We start from the raw sequence: 20,903 nt of genomic DNA, 5'->3' as shown, positions 1-20,903 counted from the left end.
TGGAGTGGGAGACTTAGGCTAGCAAATGTAAGCTATTATATTTAAGATGCATAAACAACACGGTCCTCCTGTAGAGCACAGGGGACTGCATTCAATATCCTGTGATAAACAATAATGGAAAAGAATATAAAAATAACGGAAATAAAGTTTAGAACCACAAAAAATCAGGCACAACAATTTCCAGTGATTGCTTTTCCCATAAGTTCCCAATTCCCTAATTGAGGAGTGAATGTCATATAATGAAATAATATACGGGATAATGAATGTGCAATGAAAAGTTCTTTGCTCTGGGACTCAGTTAGAAGTGAAATAGCTCAGAGAAGTATGGTACATGCAGTAAGGCTGCTAAGGTAGAGAATGGAAATTAACAACCACCACCCCAGCAATAATTGTTCTAGTAGTGGGAGGAGCTGTGACCACTGTTAATTCAGTGCCAATCAACGGTCAAGTTCAAACAAGTACCCTGATCCTACAGCCAGCCTGTGGAAATAGGCATTATTGGCCCATTGTTAAATATCAGGTCACTGAACAGAAATGAAACTTTGGAGTCATGCAGAATTTTTTTAGTCATATGATTTTCATATTACTATTCTTAAACATTTTTGTTGGAGTACAGTGCTTTACAATGTTTGGTAGTTTCTTCTGTACAACAGTGTGAGTCAGTTATATGTACACATATAACCCCCTTTTTAAAGATTTCCTTCCCATTTAAGTCACCACAGACCATTGGGTAGTGGTAATTCATCATGTGGATTTGTAAACAGTGGATTTGAGAACCTGAACCAGTTAGACTTCAATGCCTGGGATTCCTTCCCTCTGCCATGTTCCTCTCTGCATCCTTGGTGCCTGGTACAAGCATCACACTAGTAGGTGTGCAAATACTATATGGGGAAGCAAGTGAGGTGAGGGATATGGAAACCATTACAATGTCTGTGCCCATGGTCAGGGGTGGTCATTCCAATTCAGCTCTGCGTTGTATGCAATCAAGGCTAGGGTGCTGCCCGTGGAAGAAAAATGATGCAACAGGGTTGTGCTTTAGCAATCTGCACAGTACCAGCATTTCCACCCCCTTTTCTGTTTTAGCTTCAAAAAGCCAAAAATAACATCAAGAATTTGACAGGACACTGCCATCTAGAAATACGAATCACCTTGCATTTTTGTCTCACCCTCAGATCACTCTAGATGACACGACCATGGCATGGACCACATGAGTTCTCTGCCCTTTTCCTGGAAAACTTGTCTCAAAGCTTGCTTCTGCCAAGAAATGCCTCTTTCCCAACAGGCCAAAATAATAACAAGACATGAAGCTGTCCTCTCTGCCGTGGGCTCCCCGCTGGCTACACGACTTATCTGAATCCTCAGGAGGAGAAAGACTCAGTCAATGTGAGGTTGGAATGTTCTCCATCACCATCACCATCACCACCATCATCATTACCATTATTATCATAACCATCATTATCATCCTCATTATCACCGTCCTTATCATCATCATCACCATCATCTTCATCTCACCATTATCATCATCTTTATCACCATCATTACCATCATTCTTATCACCATCACCATCTCATCACCGTTATCACCACTATCACGACCGTCACCATCACCATCATGTTATGATCTGCAGAGAGCAGGAGGCAGGATTTGTGTGAGTTTGGAAATCCACATTTGGAGCCAACCAAAGATGGGTCAGAAACCTCTGGACCAGGTGAGCTTTGAGGTTTTATAGACACTAGCATATTTAATTGTGTTCAGTTCAAACACCAGATCTCTGCAGAAACTAGGAGAGCCTGGAATAGGGGAAACGTCAATTGCAACCCTCAGAGGTAGGTATTAGGGTTTCCATTTTATAGCTAAGGAGCGAGGCTTAGAGCTTTTGGTTTACTAAATCATGGCAATATAGCCAAATAAAGGCAAAGCTGGGTTTCAAACATCAGCTGACTAATGGCAAGCCACCTTCTTATCATTTTATCCCAGTGCTCCAAGGCAGGCTGGTAGCGTCCTCTCCTCCTCCCCCCGCATCATCTATCCTGTCTGGTGCTGTCTCCACATTCCTTCCTATGAGGAAAGAGTATCGACCATTTCTGCCCTGCTAGCATTTCTGGAGAGGTCTGGGATTGAAGCGAACAAAGGTCTCACGCCCCTCCTCTGAGCATCTGTGGCCGCTCTGATTAGTATGGATGATTTGGGTTAAAGAATCGTCAAAGTTCCTTTTTCATCTTTGCGATCTCCATGCAGGCATCTCTTTTCCTAAATGTGGTAAGATGTTAAAATTCTAACGTGCCTGTGAGCTGGCTTTAGTCTAGATTCTTTGATTAGGAAGCACATGGAAAGTAAGAAATGGCTTGACATGAGCTGGTGGGATGGCAGGGGTCTGCGCCTCCTGGTGGCTTCTAGCAGTGTCCCCTCTTCCTGCAACCCCACACGCCTGCACATACCTCTCTGCACCTTCCCTCATGCAATGCACAGGAGATTTTTCCCCATCACCTGACCTGTACAATGTTAGCAGTAGTGTTAAGTCGCTCAGTCGTGTCCGACTCTTTGCGATCCCACAGACTGTACCCTGCCAGGTTCCTCTGTCTATGGGATTCTCCAGGCAAGAACACTGGAGTGGATTGCCATTCCCTTCTTCAGAGGATATTTCCGACCCAGGGATCAAACCCGGATCGCCTGCACTGCAGGCAGATTCTTTACTGCTTGAGCTACAGGGAAGACATACAATGTTAACTGCCCCTCAAGACCCACTGCCTAGAAGATCTCCCTCTGGGACCTGGGGATTCCCTGTTCTCCACCTTTTATGCCTTTAATACCGATCTTGCAAATATTCACAGGGACCCTGCTGCTTTGTGCTAACATTGTTACTAAATCTCTTATTGATAAACCCAGCCTGCAGTATCTTGACCCTCAAAGAGCCATAATCACCCAATTATGGCAATTATTTAAGTGGCCAGCATTCTTGAAGTCCACGAAGATGAGCACTGGAGTCAACCTTTGGAAAAATTTCAGTGAAACTGCCTGAGAAAAACCACACAGCTGCGGCTGAATTAGACATGCTCTGAAATTACAAGGGTAAAGAGCATAACCTCCCGAAAAACAGCTGCACTGCAAAGACAAACTCTTGATATCTGTTCAGGGATGAACAGAGACCTCAGGCAACTGGGGGTTGAACAGGGACTGAAGTGCACGAGAACAGAGGAGATCAGAAGCTAATGCAGTATTTCCTATTTGCCTTAGTGGAAGCTGAAAAGTCACTCTTGGATGGTCTGGAGTCAACTTTGCTTGTGTCTGGCTGTCACTCAACTTCTCTGCGATGAGGCTGGTAGTTGTTGAACCGAGATGTGCAGGTGGGGTGGAGGTGACACCCGAGGGGAAACAAAGTGAGCTAAACTACAAATACCATGATGACAGGATAGAGCAGCAGGGATCTGGCAGCGGGGACGCGACATAAATGCATGAGGCCAGTGCCACAACCTGGGGGGCACAGGGATGATGCTCTGTGCTTCATTTCTCCACTGACACATCCCTGAATGTTTCTGATGCTGTCTTAAAACATGCAGAGATCATCTAAGCCTTTATCAGCCGCCCCCATCTCATTCCTGCCTCTGCTGACAGCGGGACCATTATGACATCTTAGATTCAGAGCATTGACTACGGACTGTCCTGTGCCTATACCATAGGTTCTGATGCTCACCTGACTATGTGTGTGTGTCTGTAGGGGGAAGGAGCTTTGCCCCAGCAGCAAACCTGACCAACGTCTCCTGGTATGATGATTATTTTTTAAAATGTTTAATTTTGATTGAAGTATGTGCATGCATGCTGAGCTGCTTCAGTCGTGTCCAATGCTTTGCAATCCTATGGACTGTAGCCGCCAGGCTCCTCTGTCCATGGAGTTCTCCAGGCAAGAATACTAGAGCGGTTTGCCATGCCCTCCTCCAGGGGCTTTTCGCGACCCAGGAATCAAATGCATGTCTGCTGCAATGCTGGCAGATTCTTTACTACTGAGCCACCAGGGAAGCCCCAACTGAAGTACAGTTGAGTTACAACATCGTGTTAGTTTTAGGTGTACAGCACAGTTATTGAGTTACACACACACACACACATATTTCTTTTTCAGATTCTTTTCCCATATAGCTTATTACCAAATATTAAGTAGAGTTCCCTGTGCTATACAGTAGGTCCTTGTTGGTTATCTATTTTATATATAGTAGTGTATATTTGTTAATGCCAACCTCCTGATTTATTCCTACCCTTTCCCCCTTGAAGATATTTATGCATGAGTGAGTGAGTGAGTCTGAGTGAAGTCGCTCAGTCGTGTCCGACTCTTTGCGATCCCATGGACTATAGCCTATCAGGCTCTTCCGTCCATGGGATTTTCCAGGCAAGAGTGCTGGAGTGGATTGCCATTTCCTTCTCCAGGGGATCTTCCTGACCCAGGAATCGAACCCGGGTCTCCTGCATCGCAGGCAGACGTTTTACCGTCTGAGCCATCATAATTACTGTTATTTGCCACCAAGCAGAAGACACAGGCTAAATGAAAAACCACAGTTACCAAATATTGTGCCCATTTCCTCTAAACCAGTCACAAAAAACAAACAACCATCACAACATCAACTGCAAGGGCTCTGGAGGTAGCGTGTTGCTTTTTGGGTGGATAATTCTTAGAAATAAGATGGGAAACTTATTCTTAGAAATAAGATGGGAAACTTATGGGAAATAAGACTGCTTCAAGTTAGGAGGAAGACGGATGGCAAAAGGATGACTGTTGTTACTTCTGTTTAGTTGCTAAGTAGTGTCTGACTCTTGTGACCCAATGTACTGGAGCCCACCATGCTCCTCTGTCCATGGGATTTCCCAGGGAAGAATACTGGAGTGGGTTGCTGAGATGTCCTCCAGGGGATCTTCCCCACCCAGGGATCAAACCCATGTCTCCTGCATTGCAGGTGTAGTCTTTACTGCTGAGCCACCAGGAAAGCCCCCAAAAGATGACTGCTTGCAGGATATCCTGCCCCCTCCTCCATCCCTGGCCCTGGAGCTGGTGGCCACATAGGACTGTTGGACCCCATAGAGGCCAATCTGGTCAGACTCCCTTGCCACTGGACTCCAGTATCCTGGGCTGCATTTGGGGCTTTAGACATCTGAGGGGCAGCAAAATGCTCAGAACCTCCCCTCCCCAGAACCACCGTACAGAGCATGGTCAGAATTAATAGTCACAAGTGTACATTACTGTAGGAATGAACAAAGAATGAATGAATCAGTGAGTAACCGGGGCTAACCCAGGCATATGGGTCTGGATGGGGCAAGGAGATGCTGGTGTAACAAGTGCCTCCAGAAAGACACAGAGGTTCCCAGCCTGATGTCAATGCCTCTGCACCCAGCATGCCTACCCCAGCCCTGCCCCATCTTTCTCCAGAGCACTCAGCACCATCTGACCTACTCTATTTTGTCTGTTTCCCAACAAAAAGGTAAGCTCCACAAAGGCGGGCTTTTCATTTGCTTGGGTCACCGCTATTTCCATAGCAGCCAGAACAGTGCCTGACACACAGCAGTCCCTTGGCGGATTTTGTGGTATGAGTGAAGGGCTCTCTCTGTCTTCCTAGGATGGAGGGGCCCCTGTGGCTGTTTCCAGAGTGCCCTCACCCCCCGGAGAAGACCTGTTGGTGGCAGCAATGGGTCACGGCACGTTCAGGGCTCAGGGAAGAAAAAGCGAGCAAGGAGGCCCATCAGCTCCCATCAGGTGGGAGGCCCGACTGTGCCAGGAGGGCTGGGTATGCTGGGGCATCGCTAATTAGGGCGACCTTGGCCATGCCTTCATGTTCACCACGGGCCTGAAAAACACATATCAGTGTTTCCTGGAAAGAAGATACCCCTCCAATTTCCAGAATGCCCGAGTTAGACAAGAAAATAACCACTGAAATGCTTTTCACCAACGTTAAGAGTTTGCTTTCAGCTGAAGGAAAAGCTGACAATTCACAGCAAGAGACCCGGCCTTCTAGGTCTGCACTCCAAACAAAGAAACAAAAACCATAATACTGAGTCATTCTGCCTCTGATATGAGATGGGCACATGTTCTGTGCCCAGTTATATAATTAGCACCCCGACTCTTACTTTTGAAAGCAGCTGTGATTATATCAGCCCTGGACTCAAAAACTTCCAGAGGCTCCCACTGCCTGGGGAATAAAGCCCCAGTTCCCTGACCCAGCGCCTAAAGGTCTCCCAATGGATAGCGGGACGGTAAGTCCATTAACTGTCTGATTGCTTATTCCTGTAGTCAACTGAAGCCTGTCCTTACACTCAAGCCGCAGCCCAGACAGTCTGCCCTGCCTTCTCTTTACATCCCATTCTGTTTTTCATATGGGTGTCTCTCCCACTTGGATGTGAGCTCCTAAGTTGAGGAACAACATCTGTGTCATCCACACATGCCCGGATGCCTTGTGGATGAAAAATGTCACCTGCCATATCAGTAAACAAAGGATGTTTCAACCGTCAAGCTGTCACATTAGAGACACCCTGACAGTGAGCACGGAGGGGACTCAGGATGGAAACAAACAGGATACCCATCACCAAGCCCTCAGCCACCCCCAACCCTGCACCCCGAAGGGACTCAGGATGGAAAGCACAGGATACTGACCCCAGGTAGCAAAGCTGTATCAAAGGAATGATTTCAAAGAGCCCAGACTCTTACATCTTGCCATACATAGGAAAGGGCTAAATTCCTTAACTCTGAGATATATGGTTTTCTTTAATTAACAGTAATCTTTTAATGGGGCTTTCCAGTGGTAAAGAATCTGTCTGCTAATGCAAGAGATGCAGGTTTAATCCCTGGGTTAGGAAGAACCCTTGGAGTAGGAAATGGCAACCCATTCCAGTATTCTTGCCTGGGAAATCCCATGGTCAGAAGAGCCTGGTGGGCTACAGTCCATAGGGTTGCAAAGAGTAGGACATGACTGAGCAACTGAGTATGAAGGCAATCTTTGGATGTTCTGACTATCTGGTTTTTGTTGCAAAAACTCCTATATATTCTGGCTCCTCTCATACATCTTCAGAGTAATTCTTTACCACTGAGAGGCTTAATAAAGGACACATGGTATGGACCCAACAGAAGCAGAAGATATTAAGAAGAGGTGGCAAGAATACACAGAAGAACTGTACAAAAAAGATCTTCACAACCCAGATAACCACGATGGTATGATCACTCACCTAGAGCCAGACATCCTGGAATGTGAAGTCAAGTGGGCCTTAGGAAGCATCATTACAAACAAAGTTAGTGGAGGTGATGGAATTCCAGTTGAGCTATTTCAAATCCTGAAAGATGATGCTGTGAAAGTGCTGCACTCAATATACCAGTAAATTTGGAAAACTCAGCAGTGGCCACAGGACTGGAAAAGGTCAGTTTTCATTCCAATCCCAAAGAAAGGCAATGCCAAAGAATGCTCAAATTACCACACAATTGCACTCATCTCACACACTAGTAAAGTACTGCTCAAAATTCTCCAAGCCAGGCTTCAGCAATACGTGAACCGTGAACTTCCAGATGTTCAAGCTGGATTTAGAAAAGGCAGAGGAACCAGAGATCAAACTGCCAACATCCACTGGATCATCAAAAAAGCAAGAGAGTTCCAGAAAAACATCTATTTCTGCTTTATTGACTATGCCAAAACCTTTGACTGTGTGGATCACAATAAACTGTGGAAAATTCTTCAAGAGATGGGAATACCAGACCACCTGACCTGCCTCTTGAGAAACCTATATGCAGGTCAGGAAGCAACAGTTAGAACTGGACATGGAACAACAGACTGGTTCCAAATAGGAAAAGGAGTACGTCAAGGCTGTATATTGTCACCCTGCTTATTTAACTTCTATGCAGAGTACATCATGAGAAATGCTGGGCTGGAAGAAGCACAGGCTGGAATCAAGATTGCTGGGAGAAATATCAATAACCTCAGATATGCAGATGACACCACCCTTATGGCAGAAAGTAAAGAGGAACTAAAAAACCTCTTGATGAAAGTGAAAGAGGAGAGTGAAAAAGTTGGCTTAAAACTCAACATTCAGAAAAAGAAGATCATGGCATCTGGTCCCATCACTTCATGGCAAATAGATGGGGAAACAGTGGAAACAGTGTTCGACTTTATTTTTTTGGGCTCCAAAATCACTGCAGATGGTGATTGTAGCCATGAAATTAAAAGACGCTTACTCCCTAGAAGGAAAGTTATGACCAACCTAGACAGCATATTGAAAAGCAGTGACATTACTTTGGCAACAAAGGTCCATCTAGTCAAGGCTATGGTTTTTCCAGTGGTCATGTATGGATGTGAGAGTTGGACTGTGAAGAAAGCTGAGTGCCAAAGAATTGATGCTTTTGAACTGTGGTGTTGGAGAAGACTCTTGAGAGTCCCTTGGACTGCAAGGAGATCCAACCAGTCCATTCTGAAGGAGATCAGCCCTGGGATTTCTTTGGAAGGAATGATGCTAAAGCTGAACTCCAGTACTTTGGCTACCTCATGTGAAGAATTGACTCATTGGAAAAGACTCTGATGCTGGGAGGGACTGGGGGCAGGAGGAGAAGGGGACGACAGAGGATGAGATGGCTGGATGGCATCACCGACTCGATGGACGTGAGTCTGAGTGAACTCCGGGAGTTGGTGATGGATAGGAAGGCCTGGCGTGCTGCGATTCATGGGGTCGCAAAGAGTTGGACACGAGTGAGTGACTGAACTGAACTGAACTGAACTGAGAGGCTGTATCCCAGGCTTAAGTTCTTAGGATGTCTGCTGAATAAAATATAATTCTCAACTCTTATGCTGTGTATTTTTTTCAGTCAAATCCTTGACACACAGACATTGGGCTTGTGCTTGTTCAATAGGCCTGGCCTCCACTTGCCCTCAGTCCTATCCTTGACAGAGGTATAGTGGTACAGTAAGCCCCCTACATATGAACAAGTTCTGTTACGACAGTGCGTTTCTAAGTCCACTTGGTTCATAATTCCAACAAAGTTAGCCTAGGTACCCAACTAATACAATTAGCTATGCAGTACTGTATGGTAACAGGTTTATAAGACTCCTCACAGAAGTAATAAATAAACCTCTTTACACCAGGGCTTCCCTGGAGGTTCAGCTGGTAAAGAATCCACCTGCAATACAGGAGACCTGGGTTTGATCCCTGGGTTGGGAAGATCCCCTGGAGAAGGGATAGCCTACAAACTCCAGGATTCTTGGGCTTTCCTTGTGGCTCAGCTGGTAAAGAATCAGCCTGCAATGCAGGAGACCTGGGTTCAATCCCTGGGTTGGGAAGATCCCCTGGAGAAGGGAACAGCTACCCACTCCAGTATTCTGGCCTGGAGAATCCCATGGACTGTATAGTCCATGGCCTCGCAGAGTCGGACATGAGTGACCAAACTTTACTTTCACACAAATAATACCAAAAAAACAAACACAGAAAATAAAGAAAACATTTTAAATCTTACAGTACAGTACCTTGAAAAATACAGTAGTATTTTTAATACTTTGTTAAAAGTATTAAAGATTTATTAATCTTTAATAAGATTTAAGGAGACTTACTGTATTGCTAAAGATCCAATCGGATGATTTTTCTGCCATTCCCACCCCCTCCCAACATTCACACCATAATCTAAACCTCTCTGCATGCACTGGATTCACAGAGTCTGCTCCCACTGCCCTCCCATCCTCCTGACCTCCCCCACTCACCTCCCACACAGGATCAGAGCTTCTCAGGCACCAGGCTCTCTGCCAGCCTTAGTGCATTCCCATACGCACCCAGGATTCAGCACCTACAGGTGCAACTGCTCCTCTTCTAAGAGACTGCTCCTTGGTCATTTCCTCCAAGAAACCCCCCATCTGCCCCAGGACCCAAGTACTTGGGCCTCTCCCCTGGGGCCCCTTCGCATACCCTCATCCTATTTGTCTATCTGACTCTTCCAGGGATATGAGCTCCTTGAGGACAGGGACCATGGATAATTGTGTCCCTGGGAAGATGTGCAATTACCATTTCCAGAAGGCACAGGCCTCCAGATTGGGACGCCCTGCTCATTAGACTTTGAACGTTACAGCTGCAAGACCCCTTGTGGATCCTGCGTAAGTCTGTCCAGCCAGGAGCACACACCTGGCCCCTGGGGACCAAAGACAGACAGGAGGCATCAAAACTGTGTTCTCCCCTTTCCTGGCTCAGAATGTCTGTGGGCGTTTCTGAAGCAGAATCAACTGGCTAGCTTCCAGAAGGCTGAAACTACATAAGGCAGAAGGAAACACTGGTCACCACGGCATCGTTCACTTTTCTGGCAGCCCCATGTTAGCAGAAGGTTCTAGCGCTGGCTTATGAAAAGAGGTCACCATTGGGAGAAATTCCTGAAAGACCTTCTAATAAGGCCGTTAGTGCCCCAGATCTGCTCTGGCTGATTCCTGCTTGCTGTGGCGGTCTCTGGAATCAGAGACACCATCCACCTGTCTCAGGGTCAGAGAAGCTAGAAGGCTGCATGTCATCATTATGCCTGCCCGTGACAGTCTTTCCAGGGTCACGAACCTGATATAGTTTCCCCTGCGTGCCTTCCTCTGTGCCCAGCTTCACACGGACTCCTGGGAGCTGAACCCCCTCTCAGGTCATGCCTGCAATTTCCACAGCACCCACATGCATCCCTCTGGTCAGAACCCTCCCTGAGTACTGAGCACTCCTCAGGGCATCTCTGTGGCTGGCTGTCAGTGAGAAACAGGGAAGGTGATGGTGGGGATGTTGATGATCTGGGGAAAGAAGGAAGTTTTTAGCCGGTTACTGGGGAGACCACAGGCTTGGGGCTGAAAATTCAGGGCAGCTGGGTTTGGGAGGTTTTCACACCCACACTCCAATTCTTGACAACAATGCCTGGTATCAGGAAGGCCTGATCACTCTAGAATGCCTTGTGCAGCCAGCAGACCTGCAAGCCGATTTCTTTTTATTATTTTGGTTGCATTGTGAGGCATGTGGAATCTTAGTTCCCCAACCAGGGATCAAACCCGCACCCACTGCATTGGAAGCACAGTGTCTTAACCAGTGCACCACCAGGGAAGTCCCTGCAAGTTGATTTCTGCAAGGTGTAATACCTGCATGACTCTGCAGGGGTGGGGAGTCCTGGCAGACCCACTCCTGTAGTTTAAACAGGCCAACATGAGTTGGCCTAACGCTGTGCCCTAAAGGCTATGAAATGCCATAAAATATCATAAAGTAAGCCCATGCTTACTTTATCAGCTGCCTTGTACCCCATAGAGGATATCACAACACAGTGATAGTTCCTGGCATTTTTATGGCATTTCACAGCCTTTAGGGCACGGTGTCTCATTTGATCACACAACAATCTTTTGTGCTAAATGGTGCATGTGTCATCACCCTCTGTTTACAAACGAGCATCTGAGGCTCCTGGAGCTTAAAAGACTTGCCCAAGGAGCCTCCCCTTCCTTGCAAGTGGCAGCAGATCAGGACTCAAACATACTTGGGGCTCAAAGAGAGTCACCTGCCAATTGATATGGTATGGTGAGTCCTGCTTCCTACATTTCAGCAGATCAGCAGCATTTTAAAACCCGTGTAACTGAGATTCAAGAACTCCAGGGCCTTGACAGTCCAAGGGCAGCCCGTGGGCCAGCAGCACCAGCAACTCCTGGAAGTTCATTAAGAAAGCAGAACCTCACGTCCACCCAGACCTACGGAATCATCATCGGCCCATCAACAAGATCTCAGAGACTCAGAGTTTGAGCAGCTCAGAGTTTGAGGCAATATGTGATTTCCTCCCTGTGCTTTGGCTGACTTTTCCAGCCTCATGTTGGGGAACTAGCCTCAGTGGGGAGGTCGTGAAGGAAAGAAACTTCTACCTGATTGTTTCCTGAAAACCACTAGAAAAGTTGGCTTATCTGGCCAGCTTCACCTTTTTCCTTCTCTCCCCAGCTTCCTGCTGAAACTTTCTCCCAGAGATACATCTGCTCAGTTGACTCTAGATTTTCCATTCATTTCAATAAAAGTACAAACACGGAAGATGAGATTTCAGTTTGCCTTGATTTCTGGGAACCGTAATATCTGTTTAAAGAACTCCCAATGTGATAGGGGATTAAGATGTACAAATCACTGATACCAAAAAGGACCCAATGGGGCTCCTGGCACAAAAGCTTTTCTGTATCCCCTGAGAAATGGAGTATTTCCTGTATAGCAGTAAACAAGGATGTCACAGTCACCAGTGACCCCAGCCCTCTGGGGCACTCGGGAAGGAGAGGAATACCTGCACAATCTGGCAGTCACTAGGCTGTAGCCCCTCCCTGCGGTGAGCACTGAGGAATTCACGAGTGAAGAAACAGGATACGGGCCCAGGGTAGCTGAGATGCATATGAAAGGAATGATTTCAGTGAGCCCAGACTCTTGCATCTTTTCCATACGTAGAAATGTGCTAAATTCCTTAACTTGGGATATCTGGTTTTCTTTAATTCACAAAATTACTTTTGATGTTCAGATTACTTGCCCTTAGTTGCAAACTTCTATATAACTTGACACTGCCCATGCCCACCTTGCCGCCTCCATCCCACTCCCACCCACCACCCCCCCGCCCCGGCTCCTAGGAGCAGTTCTCTAAGGTTACTTGAGATGCTGTCTCCCAGCCCTGAAGTCCTAAAAATCCCCACTGAATAAAACGTAACTCTCAACTTTTAGATTATCACTATTTTTTAAGTCAACACCCCCAGCTTTTGATTCCAGGAAACAGGCTTCATTCAGCCTCCATGACCTTCCCTGAGTTCCAATGAGCAGATTCAAACAGATGCTAATCAGGGAAGGGAGGGGATTCGGAGATAAGGAAGGAACAGGCAAGAAACAACAGTGCGGCCTTGGGGCAGGGTCCTGGTCCCCCTCCAGGGATGCACAGAAAAGTATGATTGAGCCATTCTGCAGATACCGAAACCCCCACCAGGTGGGAGAAGGCAACTGCGTGCTGCCCACAAGCTTGTAGACCCCAGACCCGTTGGCACAACAGAAGGTTGATGAAGCTGACTCCCACTTTCCTCACCACCAACCCATCAGAAGAATGTCCGTGAGCTGCGCACATCCTCTCTGAACCATTAAGATGAAACTCCTCACCCCGCCCTCCAGGTCAGGACACACAGTTCTGAGGGCATTCGCCTGCGTGGTCCTCTTTGCCAGGCAAAGCAATAAAGCTATTTTTTTCTATTTCACCCAAAACTCTGCCTCCGAGATTTAATTTGGTGTTGGGGTATGGAGGCCTGATTTGGCCTCACTATTAGGTATAAAACAAACTACATGGTTATACAGTACAATGTGGGGAAACAGCCAATATTTTATAATAACTATAAATGGAGTATAGCCTCTAAAAACTATGAATTACTAGACTGCACACCTAAAATTTATATAATATTGTACATCAACTAAACGTCAATAATTAAAAAAAAAAGAACTCCCAGTTTGAGATGTGACATAGTCATGAGTTTCTAGGTAAAGTCTGTGATGTTAAAATTTCCCTCTCCCTTTTCTGAGAAAGAATATTCTTTCACTTCTCCAGTGGTGCGCCTAGATTAACTGACATGCTCAATCATCGAAAATCAGCAGCTCTGTTTAGACACAAGCAGAACACAATTTATAACCAGAAACATTTTTTTTAAAGTGATGAGCTCAACTTTAGTACAGAAATTGGGCAAGGTTTTACCTGGCTTCTCTAATCAAGTTATGGTTTTGCCCCCTGCCCTCCACTGCTCTTCAGCTGACATAATAATCACTATGATTCTCTTCTGATTTTTCCCAGATATTTTTAACAGGCAGACCATAAGCTGAAATCAAGGTGTGACGTCTTTCTACGTTTAATCTGCTTCCATGATCTTTCGGGTTTTTTTTCCCCGTAGACGTTTTAACCAACTGAGCCTGGTTCCTTCTGTGTTGTTTTCAGCACAATTAATTAACGGTGCTGGGCCTGCACTAGATGGCCAGCGATGCCAGTCTTGTCCCAAGGTGAGCATTATGTTAAAAACACATGCTTAGGGCAGTAGCTGGTGTTGCCTCTCAGGGATGCCCTCTGAGTCCACATGTTTGAACAAAGCAGAGAAAGACCATTTCATCTTCCCTCCAGTAATTCTCCATGAAGAAAGGGCACATACACCCACTTTGCGAGAGGCAGTAGCATACTATCCTACTCTGTTTAAAGAAAGGCAAACTCCTAATTACAAACTGAATACACTCAGGGCTACTTTACTATTAATGCATTATTTACTGAATGTTTGCTTTTCTCTGTGACCAAAAGCAGGCCATTATTTCTCTCTTGACTTTGGGACAATCTGGGGCTCTGTTAAAGTTTCTAAACCAATCTGTTTCAGTCTGCTTTTAGCTGCTGTTCAGAAGAGGTACATTAAGTGCCTCTCGAGTGATATCTGGCTGGGCCATGAAGCCACTGATTTAAGTCAACACTGACATGCTCCAGGCCTGGGCTCCGGTTCTGGGTTCCAGGCTGCCACATGCCTTTCTCCAGAACTCGCTCCCAGTCCTTTCCACTAAGGGATGCTGGTCACTGAAAGCTCACCAGTGCTCCTTCCTCTAGAACCAGTGCTCTGACTTACCACTTGGCCTTTTAAAGGAGCCAGTCCAAATTATCTCTGAACACTCAAAACCTTTGGCGCCTCACACCTCCAAGTTGAATTTGACATTGACAAAATGGTAGAATCTCAGAAAAAAAAATTCTGATCAGCATGTAACCTTCATTCCTAAAACCTCTTTACTCCTCGGACTAAATGATGTGTTCTGGCTACCTTGCAACTTCTAAAGGCAACTTTTCAGACCGGGGCTGAAGTTTGAACCAGATGATAAATGGGACACGGTGACTGTACAGGGTGTTTGGTGGGGTGGAAGTAAGGGGGTAGGGTGGAAAGAAGGCAGTGGTGAAGGAGTGAACAACCCTCAACTTCCAAATTTTTATCCACCTCTGAGGCTGATGAAAGAGAAATTCCCCAGGCCCACCTGGTCACCTTGACCAGTATTCTTTCCCTTTTTTTTTTTTTTCTGAGTAGATCTGATTTGGGCCAATAGTAAGGTCCTTGACATAGTCACAGAGGACCTCAGCTTTGGGTGACCATGAGATCTAGGGATGGGCATAGATGATAACCCAGGGCCAACACTAAGCATCTGACTCTGGAGGAGGTTGGGGCACCCTGCTGTACACGGCGGCAGAGGGCTGCATCTGGACTTCTGACCTCTTTCAAAGGGAGGTCATTTCAATGAGAAAATATGCATGCGTAAATACAGTCCACAAAGTTCAGACCAGGCTTTGACTTTGATGGCAACACTGCCAGATATTCAGACACCCGCCTCCAGCCACATAATCAGAAGAGGAAATGGCTTGTGTTGAGAGGAAATGAGAAATCAAGTCTTCGCCATGAGCACCGGCGGGGTCGAGAAGGTAAGTTACAGGGAGTAGCCAGGTCACCTGGCTCCATGGACCTATCCTCAGCCCAGTCTGAGGAGGATAACAGAGCCATACAGTTTTCCCATTTCTACCCTTTCTGGGGACTTACCATAGCCCATCTCTGGAAGCTGCTGCCTTCTGCAGCCTACTAGAAAGGAATTCCTGGGGTGAAAGGCTAGAGGCGGAGGAAGGGTGTTCACCACTTCTGAAGGGAATGAATTCTGATCCTGGAACCTCACTAGGACAACGAGTGACACAGTGACTTCTCCCTACTGTGTCTGCTGGCCCATCTCATCACCCACCCAGCAGCATTAGCGTTCCGGAGAGCAGCCCCATGCTGAGCCAGCATCCCAGCGGAGGTGCCTACCTGTATCTCTGCTTCACTGACTGCTTCTCCGCTGACTTGCAGATGTGCCCCGCGTAGTACAAGGGGAAGAATAAAAAGTTCCAGTTGGTGGCAAACCACGTCAGGGTGAAGGGAGCATCGAACTTCCTGAAGGTCAGCTTGGCGAGCTGCGTGGCGCCCGCCCAGGAGGCGCACACGCACAGCACCACCGCCACACCCCAGAAGATCTTCTTGAGCTGCGCGCGGGAGCATCTCCAGCAGCGGCGGCTCGGTCTCCCACCGGCCTCGGTCCCCGCCGGCGCCTGGGCCTCCGCCGGGCCCGGGGAGTCCCGGGGGCGCTCCTCCCCTGGCGGCAGAGAAGGGAGAAGTTAACTGGGGCCTCCACACCTTCACGCGGCCTCCACAGCTTCACGTGGCCAGGCTGAACGGGGTGGGGGTGGGAGGGATGCCAAGAGGGTAACCGACTCCCCCACTGCTATTGTTATTGCCACCCTGGGGAGGAGAGTTGGGGGGGGATGGGGGAATGGGGGCCTGGGGACAGCTTCCTGAAACAAAACTTGAAGACATTGTCTCTGGTTTTCTTATCCTCTAGAATTGTTGTTTGATTGCCAAGTCGTGTCCTACTCTTCCTCTAGAATCCTCAGAAGCTTGACCTGAAAAGATGGGGCTGGCAGCATCAGCACCACCCCCAGCTTGTTGGCAATGCGGAATCTCAGGAATCCTGGCATCAGAATCTGTATTTCAGCAGGTGATCTCTGTGCACACCTGGAGAAGAGGAAACATTTCTCCAGAACGCAGAGTGGCTGAAATATTTTCCCAAATATTTCAGCTCACAGGGACTGATGTGCAGCTCTGCCACTGGGCAGTGCTAGGGGCTGGGGATTCCCTCCTGAGAAGGTCACAGGCCTTGACCTCTAGAAGCTCCTGTTACAGGGACAGAAGCTCCTCCTTGCCTGGCCCTTAAGGGCATGGATGCCGAGAGTCTCATCTTCTTTTGCATGTAGAGCAAAAACAGATCGTCCTGGAACTTCCCTGGTGATCCAGTGACTAAGATTCTGCCCTTCCAATTTAAGGGGTGTGGCTTTGATCCCTGGCCGAGGAACTAAGATCCCACATGACTGTGGGGTGTGGCAAAAAAAAAAAAGACATATATCTGTCACTCATTGGAAAAGACCCTGATGCTAGGGAAGACTGAGGGCAAGAGGAGAAGGGGACGGCAGAGGATGAGATGGTTGGATGGCATCACTGACTCAATGGACATGAGTTTGAGCAAACCCTGGGAGATGGTGAAGGACAGGGAAGCCTGGCGTGCTACAGTCCATGGGGTCGCAAAGAGATACAACAGGAGAGACTGAACAACAACACTCTTACTCCTCTATTTGCTCTTACGGACTCCTAGCTGATGGACATCAGTCCCACTGTGAAGTGTTACTTAAAAACCACAGCCTCTGGCAGCTGGTGCTCCGAAAGCCCTCCGACGATCTGCTGGAGGACCGTGTGACTTCTGGAAGCCAGGCTGCAGCTCAGAGCGTGGCTATGCAGCAGCACTGTTCCCACAGACCATGAGAAAATGGAAAAGGCATTCTCTTCCACTGTTTGGCTTCCATTCATGATTGTGTGCAGGTCAGTCAGCTGGAAATTTAAACAGAACTGTAACTTGTGTAAGGTGTGACCATGGATGGGGGCAAATTTCCAAGAGATGGCCTACTTGCCTTTAACATGATCAGCCAGGCACTCAGCTGAAAGAGGGCAGACCCTACAGTGGTACAGGAGATGGGTACAGAGTATATTGGGGTCAAATGGTACTCTATGGAAGTTGTTTAAACTTAATTGCAATTTCAATAGCTCTAATACTATGAAACCAAGTTTTGTATATTACACTGTCTGAAATATAATAATTCTTTTAAAAATATTTATTTACTTATTTGGCCATGCCAGATCCTAGTTGTGGCACTCTAGATCTTGGTATCTCAACTCAAGATCTCACTGCATGTGAGATCTCTAGTTGCAGCAGCAAGGATCGAACCCAGGTCCCTGAATTGGGAGTGTGATGTCTTGGCCACTGGACCAAGGGAAAGTCCCAGAAATATAATAATTCTATGAGGCAAAATCCTGATTCAAGGTAGCCTATTATATGTTGTTATTATTTAGTTGCTAAGTCACGTCCGACTCTTTGTGACCCCCATGGACTGTAGCCTGCCAGGCTCCTCTGTCCATGGGATTTCCCAGGCAAGAACACTGGAGTGGGCTGCCATTTCCTTCTCCAGGGGATCTTCCTGACCCAGGGATAGAACCCTAGTCTCCTTCATTGGCAGGCAGATTCCTTACCACTGAGTCACCTGGGAAACTCCAGCCTATTATATAGGTGTTAGCTAATCCTAGCATTAATTGCCAAGTCTGGCTGTATCTCTCTTTTGTGTTTTTTGGCCACACCATACAGCCTGTGGGATCTTAATTTCCTGGCCAGGGATCGAATCCAGGCCCTCAGCAGTGAAAGCACAGAGTCCCAGTCACTGGACTGCCACGGAAGTCCTCGGTTATATCGCTTTTAGCCAAGGGTAATCCAAAGACTTTGTAGCTGGCCAAGGAGAGATAATTTCCTTTACTGACCCCAAATCCTTGACACCATCTAGTAGACATATTGTGCTTCTGTACCTGCTTTATTAATATTTATTCTCCCTCCTCCTCTTCCTTTTCATGTGTGTATATATCTGAGTCAGAAAGCACTTGGAAAACCACATGCTGACCACCTCTGAGCTTCCAACAAGTTGTGTGTTTCTGGCATGGGCTGCAGAGAGGGGAGAAGCAGAGGGGGCAAAAGCAAGGAAGATCCCTCTCCTTCTGCCTAATACCCTTCCACTAGGACATCGTGTCTTTGTTCACAGTGAATCCCCACAACTTCCATTTTCAGATAGAAACACACATGTTTCAGTGTATACACTAACACCCTGACATTTGGGGTGAGCCTCTGCAACCCGTCACTGCTGAGTGTTCAAGCAGTGTTAGGGCTGGGAGATTCCTTGACCACCACCACCAACTATCAGAAACTCATACCAAGATGAAAAGAAAAAAAGTCCACAGAGAAAGGAAATGCAGTTTCACAGTATTAACTGGCCATTTAAGAATAGAACCTAGAGGAGGCTGAAAAAAAAATTCAGGCTCCTAACATGTTTTCTCAGCCAGTTTTGCATTATGGCAGGTTAAGTTTGAAAACTTAAAGAATGAAGTGATGGCTGATGTTATGCAGTGTTACAATGAAGGAAAAATCACCAAATCATGTAATATTGTACTGTTAGGACTTCCCTGGTGGTCCAGTGGTTAAGATTCTGCCTTCCAATGGAGAAGATGCAGGTTCAATCCCCGGATGGGAAAGATCCCACATGCTGCAAGGGAAAAAAAAAAAAAAACCAAAAGAGCCAAAAAAACAAAACAAATTGAGCTCATAAAAAATGTAAAATTAAATCTCTCTTTTAAAAAACTGTACTATTTAAATGTCTTTATATATTTGGATTAAAGAAATTATATCCAACTTTTTACCCTCTCTGGCTCATTTGACCAGGGCATATTGATGATACACAAGCAAAATAAAGACATTCTGCACTCTATTATTAAAAAATAAGATAGAATTATGTTTCCCTAAGTATAATACAATTAACAGGTACAGTATTATCAGAAAGAAGGATCCCATGATCAGAAGTTTGGGAAACAGATTCTTTTGCTACAGGACTAATAGACGTGTGGATTTCCAAAAGGCAGCTAGAGAACGTGTGCTTCCCATATTATTTCAACATAATACCTGTGGTAGGACTGGGGTCCCCTAGAACACACTTTTGGAAACACTGGAATAGACCATAAAGAATTAGAGGTATTCAAACCCATTGCAAACTTTCCATTTCATGGCCCGGAGTCTCATATAGTGATAAATCACTTACCAATTTCATTACCTCACTCATTCCTAATACTTCTTTTAAACCAGACCTACCTCATGTAAACTAAAAGTATTCTTTACAGAATCATTACAAAAGTATTTCATAGCATAAATACAAACAATGCACTGCATATTCAAATCTTAGTACCTAGAGATATCACTGGATATTTTGCTGCATTTTCCCCAGCAAAATTTGTATCTTTGCACAACACACACACATTCACACCCAGCAAAACTGGGATTATACTGTATTTTTGGCCAGCAGTCATCTAACTGGATGCATAAGAGCACGTATTTCTAAATCTCACAGGGCTGCATATACTGCAACACATCCTAGGAGCATTTCAATCTGCTAGGAAGTTACCATGAAGCATCCGCCCTGTGCCAAGAACTTTGGTGGTCAATAAATAAATATAAAACATGACTGCATCCTGCTCTTCAGGAACTTACAGTCTATCTGGGAGTGACAAAACAGATCTATGAAAGAATTACAGAACAATTACAAATGGAGAAATTTTGACTGTAAGGCAAACTCTGAAGAGGGCAACACCAGTGTGGCTGTGATTCCAGAAAGATCAGAGGAGGCAGAAGCTTGGCTTGGGTCTTGCAGGATAGAAAGGATGAAGAACAAGAGAAGCAAAGATCAGGATCAGGACCTGGTCTGCCCCAGGAGTGGTGAGGAGGAGGGTGAGCTCTGAAATCCCCCACTGCCTCGTACCACTGCAATGCCCAATCTTGCTCTGGCCAGATACGCAGCAGGAGAAGTTGCCAGGCTAGCAGAAGAGACTTTAGCAAATCCAGATTTTGGAATTTACTTTTTCTAGGAAGTAAACATACATTATACATGCCCCAGTGTCCATAACAAACAGATAAAATTAAAGACTAAAGATAGAATGACACAATGAATTTGGTTAGCAGACGTGTTTATTCTCCCGCATTTGAAAGGCAGCAAACACATCCCATCCCATGCTACCGTTCTCAAGGTTATTTTCAGCAGCTGTCCAACTGACGCTAGATTTCAGAAAGGAAGAATGACACCGAGGGGGCCAATTTCCCCTTTCAAAATCCTCTTGTATACTCCTGTGCAAGAAATTCTGGTTTATTTTCTCTGCCCTCCTAAATTACAAGTGACTCCTCCGTACCAGTGACTTCTCGGTCGCAGCAACACAAGTATCCGAGTGTTTGTCACTCCTTATCACCCC

The 20,903-nt window shown here is 46.3% G+C and overlaps 1 protein-coding gene across 1 annotated transcript in view; it reads right to left on the bottom strand.

The window, feature by feature from the left end:
• SLC35F3 (solute carrier family 35 member F3) overlaps window positions 1-20,903 on the bottom strand; it is a 135,259-nt gene that overhangs the window by 97,821 nt on the left and 16,535 nt on the right. The window contains exon 2 of the mRNA XM_006069371.4: window positions 15,795-16,119. Within this exon, the coding sequence (XP_006069433.3) occupies window positions 15,795-16,119 (325 nt within the window). The remainder of the gene's footprint in view (window positions 1-15,794; window positions 16,120-20,903) is intronic.

The sequence above is a fragment of the Bubalus bubalis genome, chromosome 4 (assembly GCF_019923935.1).
Source record: "Bubalus bubalis isolate 160015118507 breed Murrah chromosome 4, NDDB_SH_1, whole genome shotgun sequence".
Taxonomy (NCBI): domain Eukaryota; kingdom Metazoa; phylum Chordata; class Mammalia; order Artiodactyla; family Bovidae; genus Bubalus; species Bubalus bubalis.
Note: the sequence above shows the minus strand (reverse complement) of the source record. Positions and strands in the feature narration are given on the sequence as shown.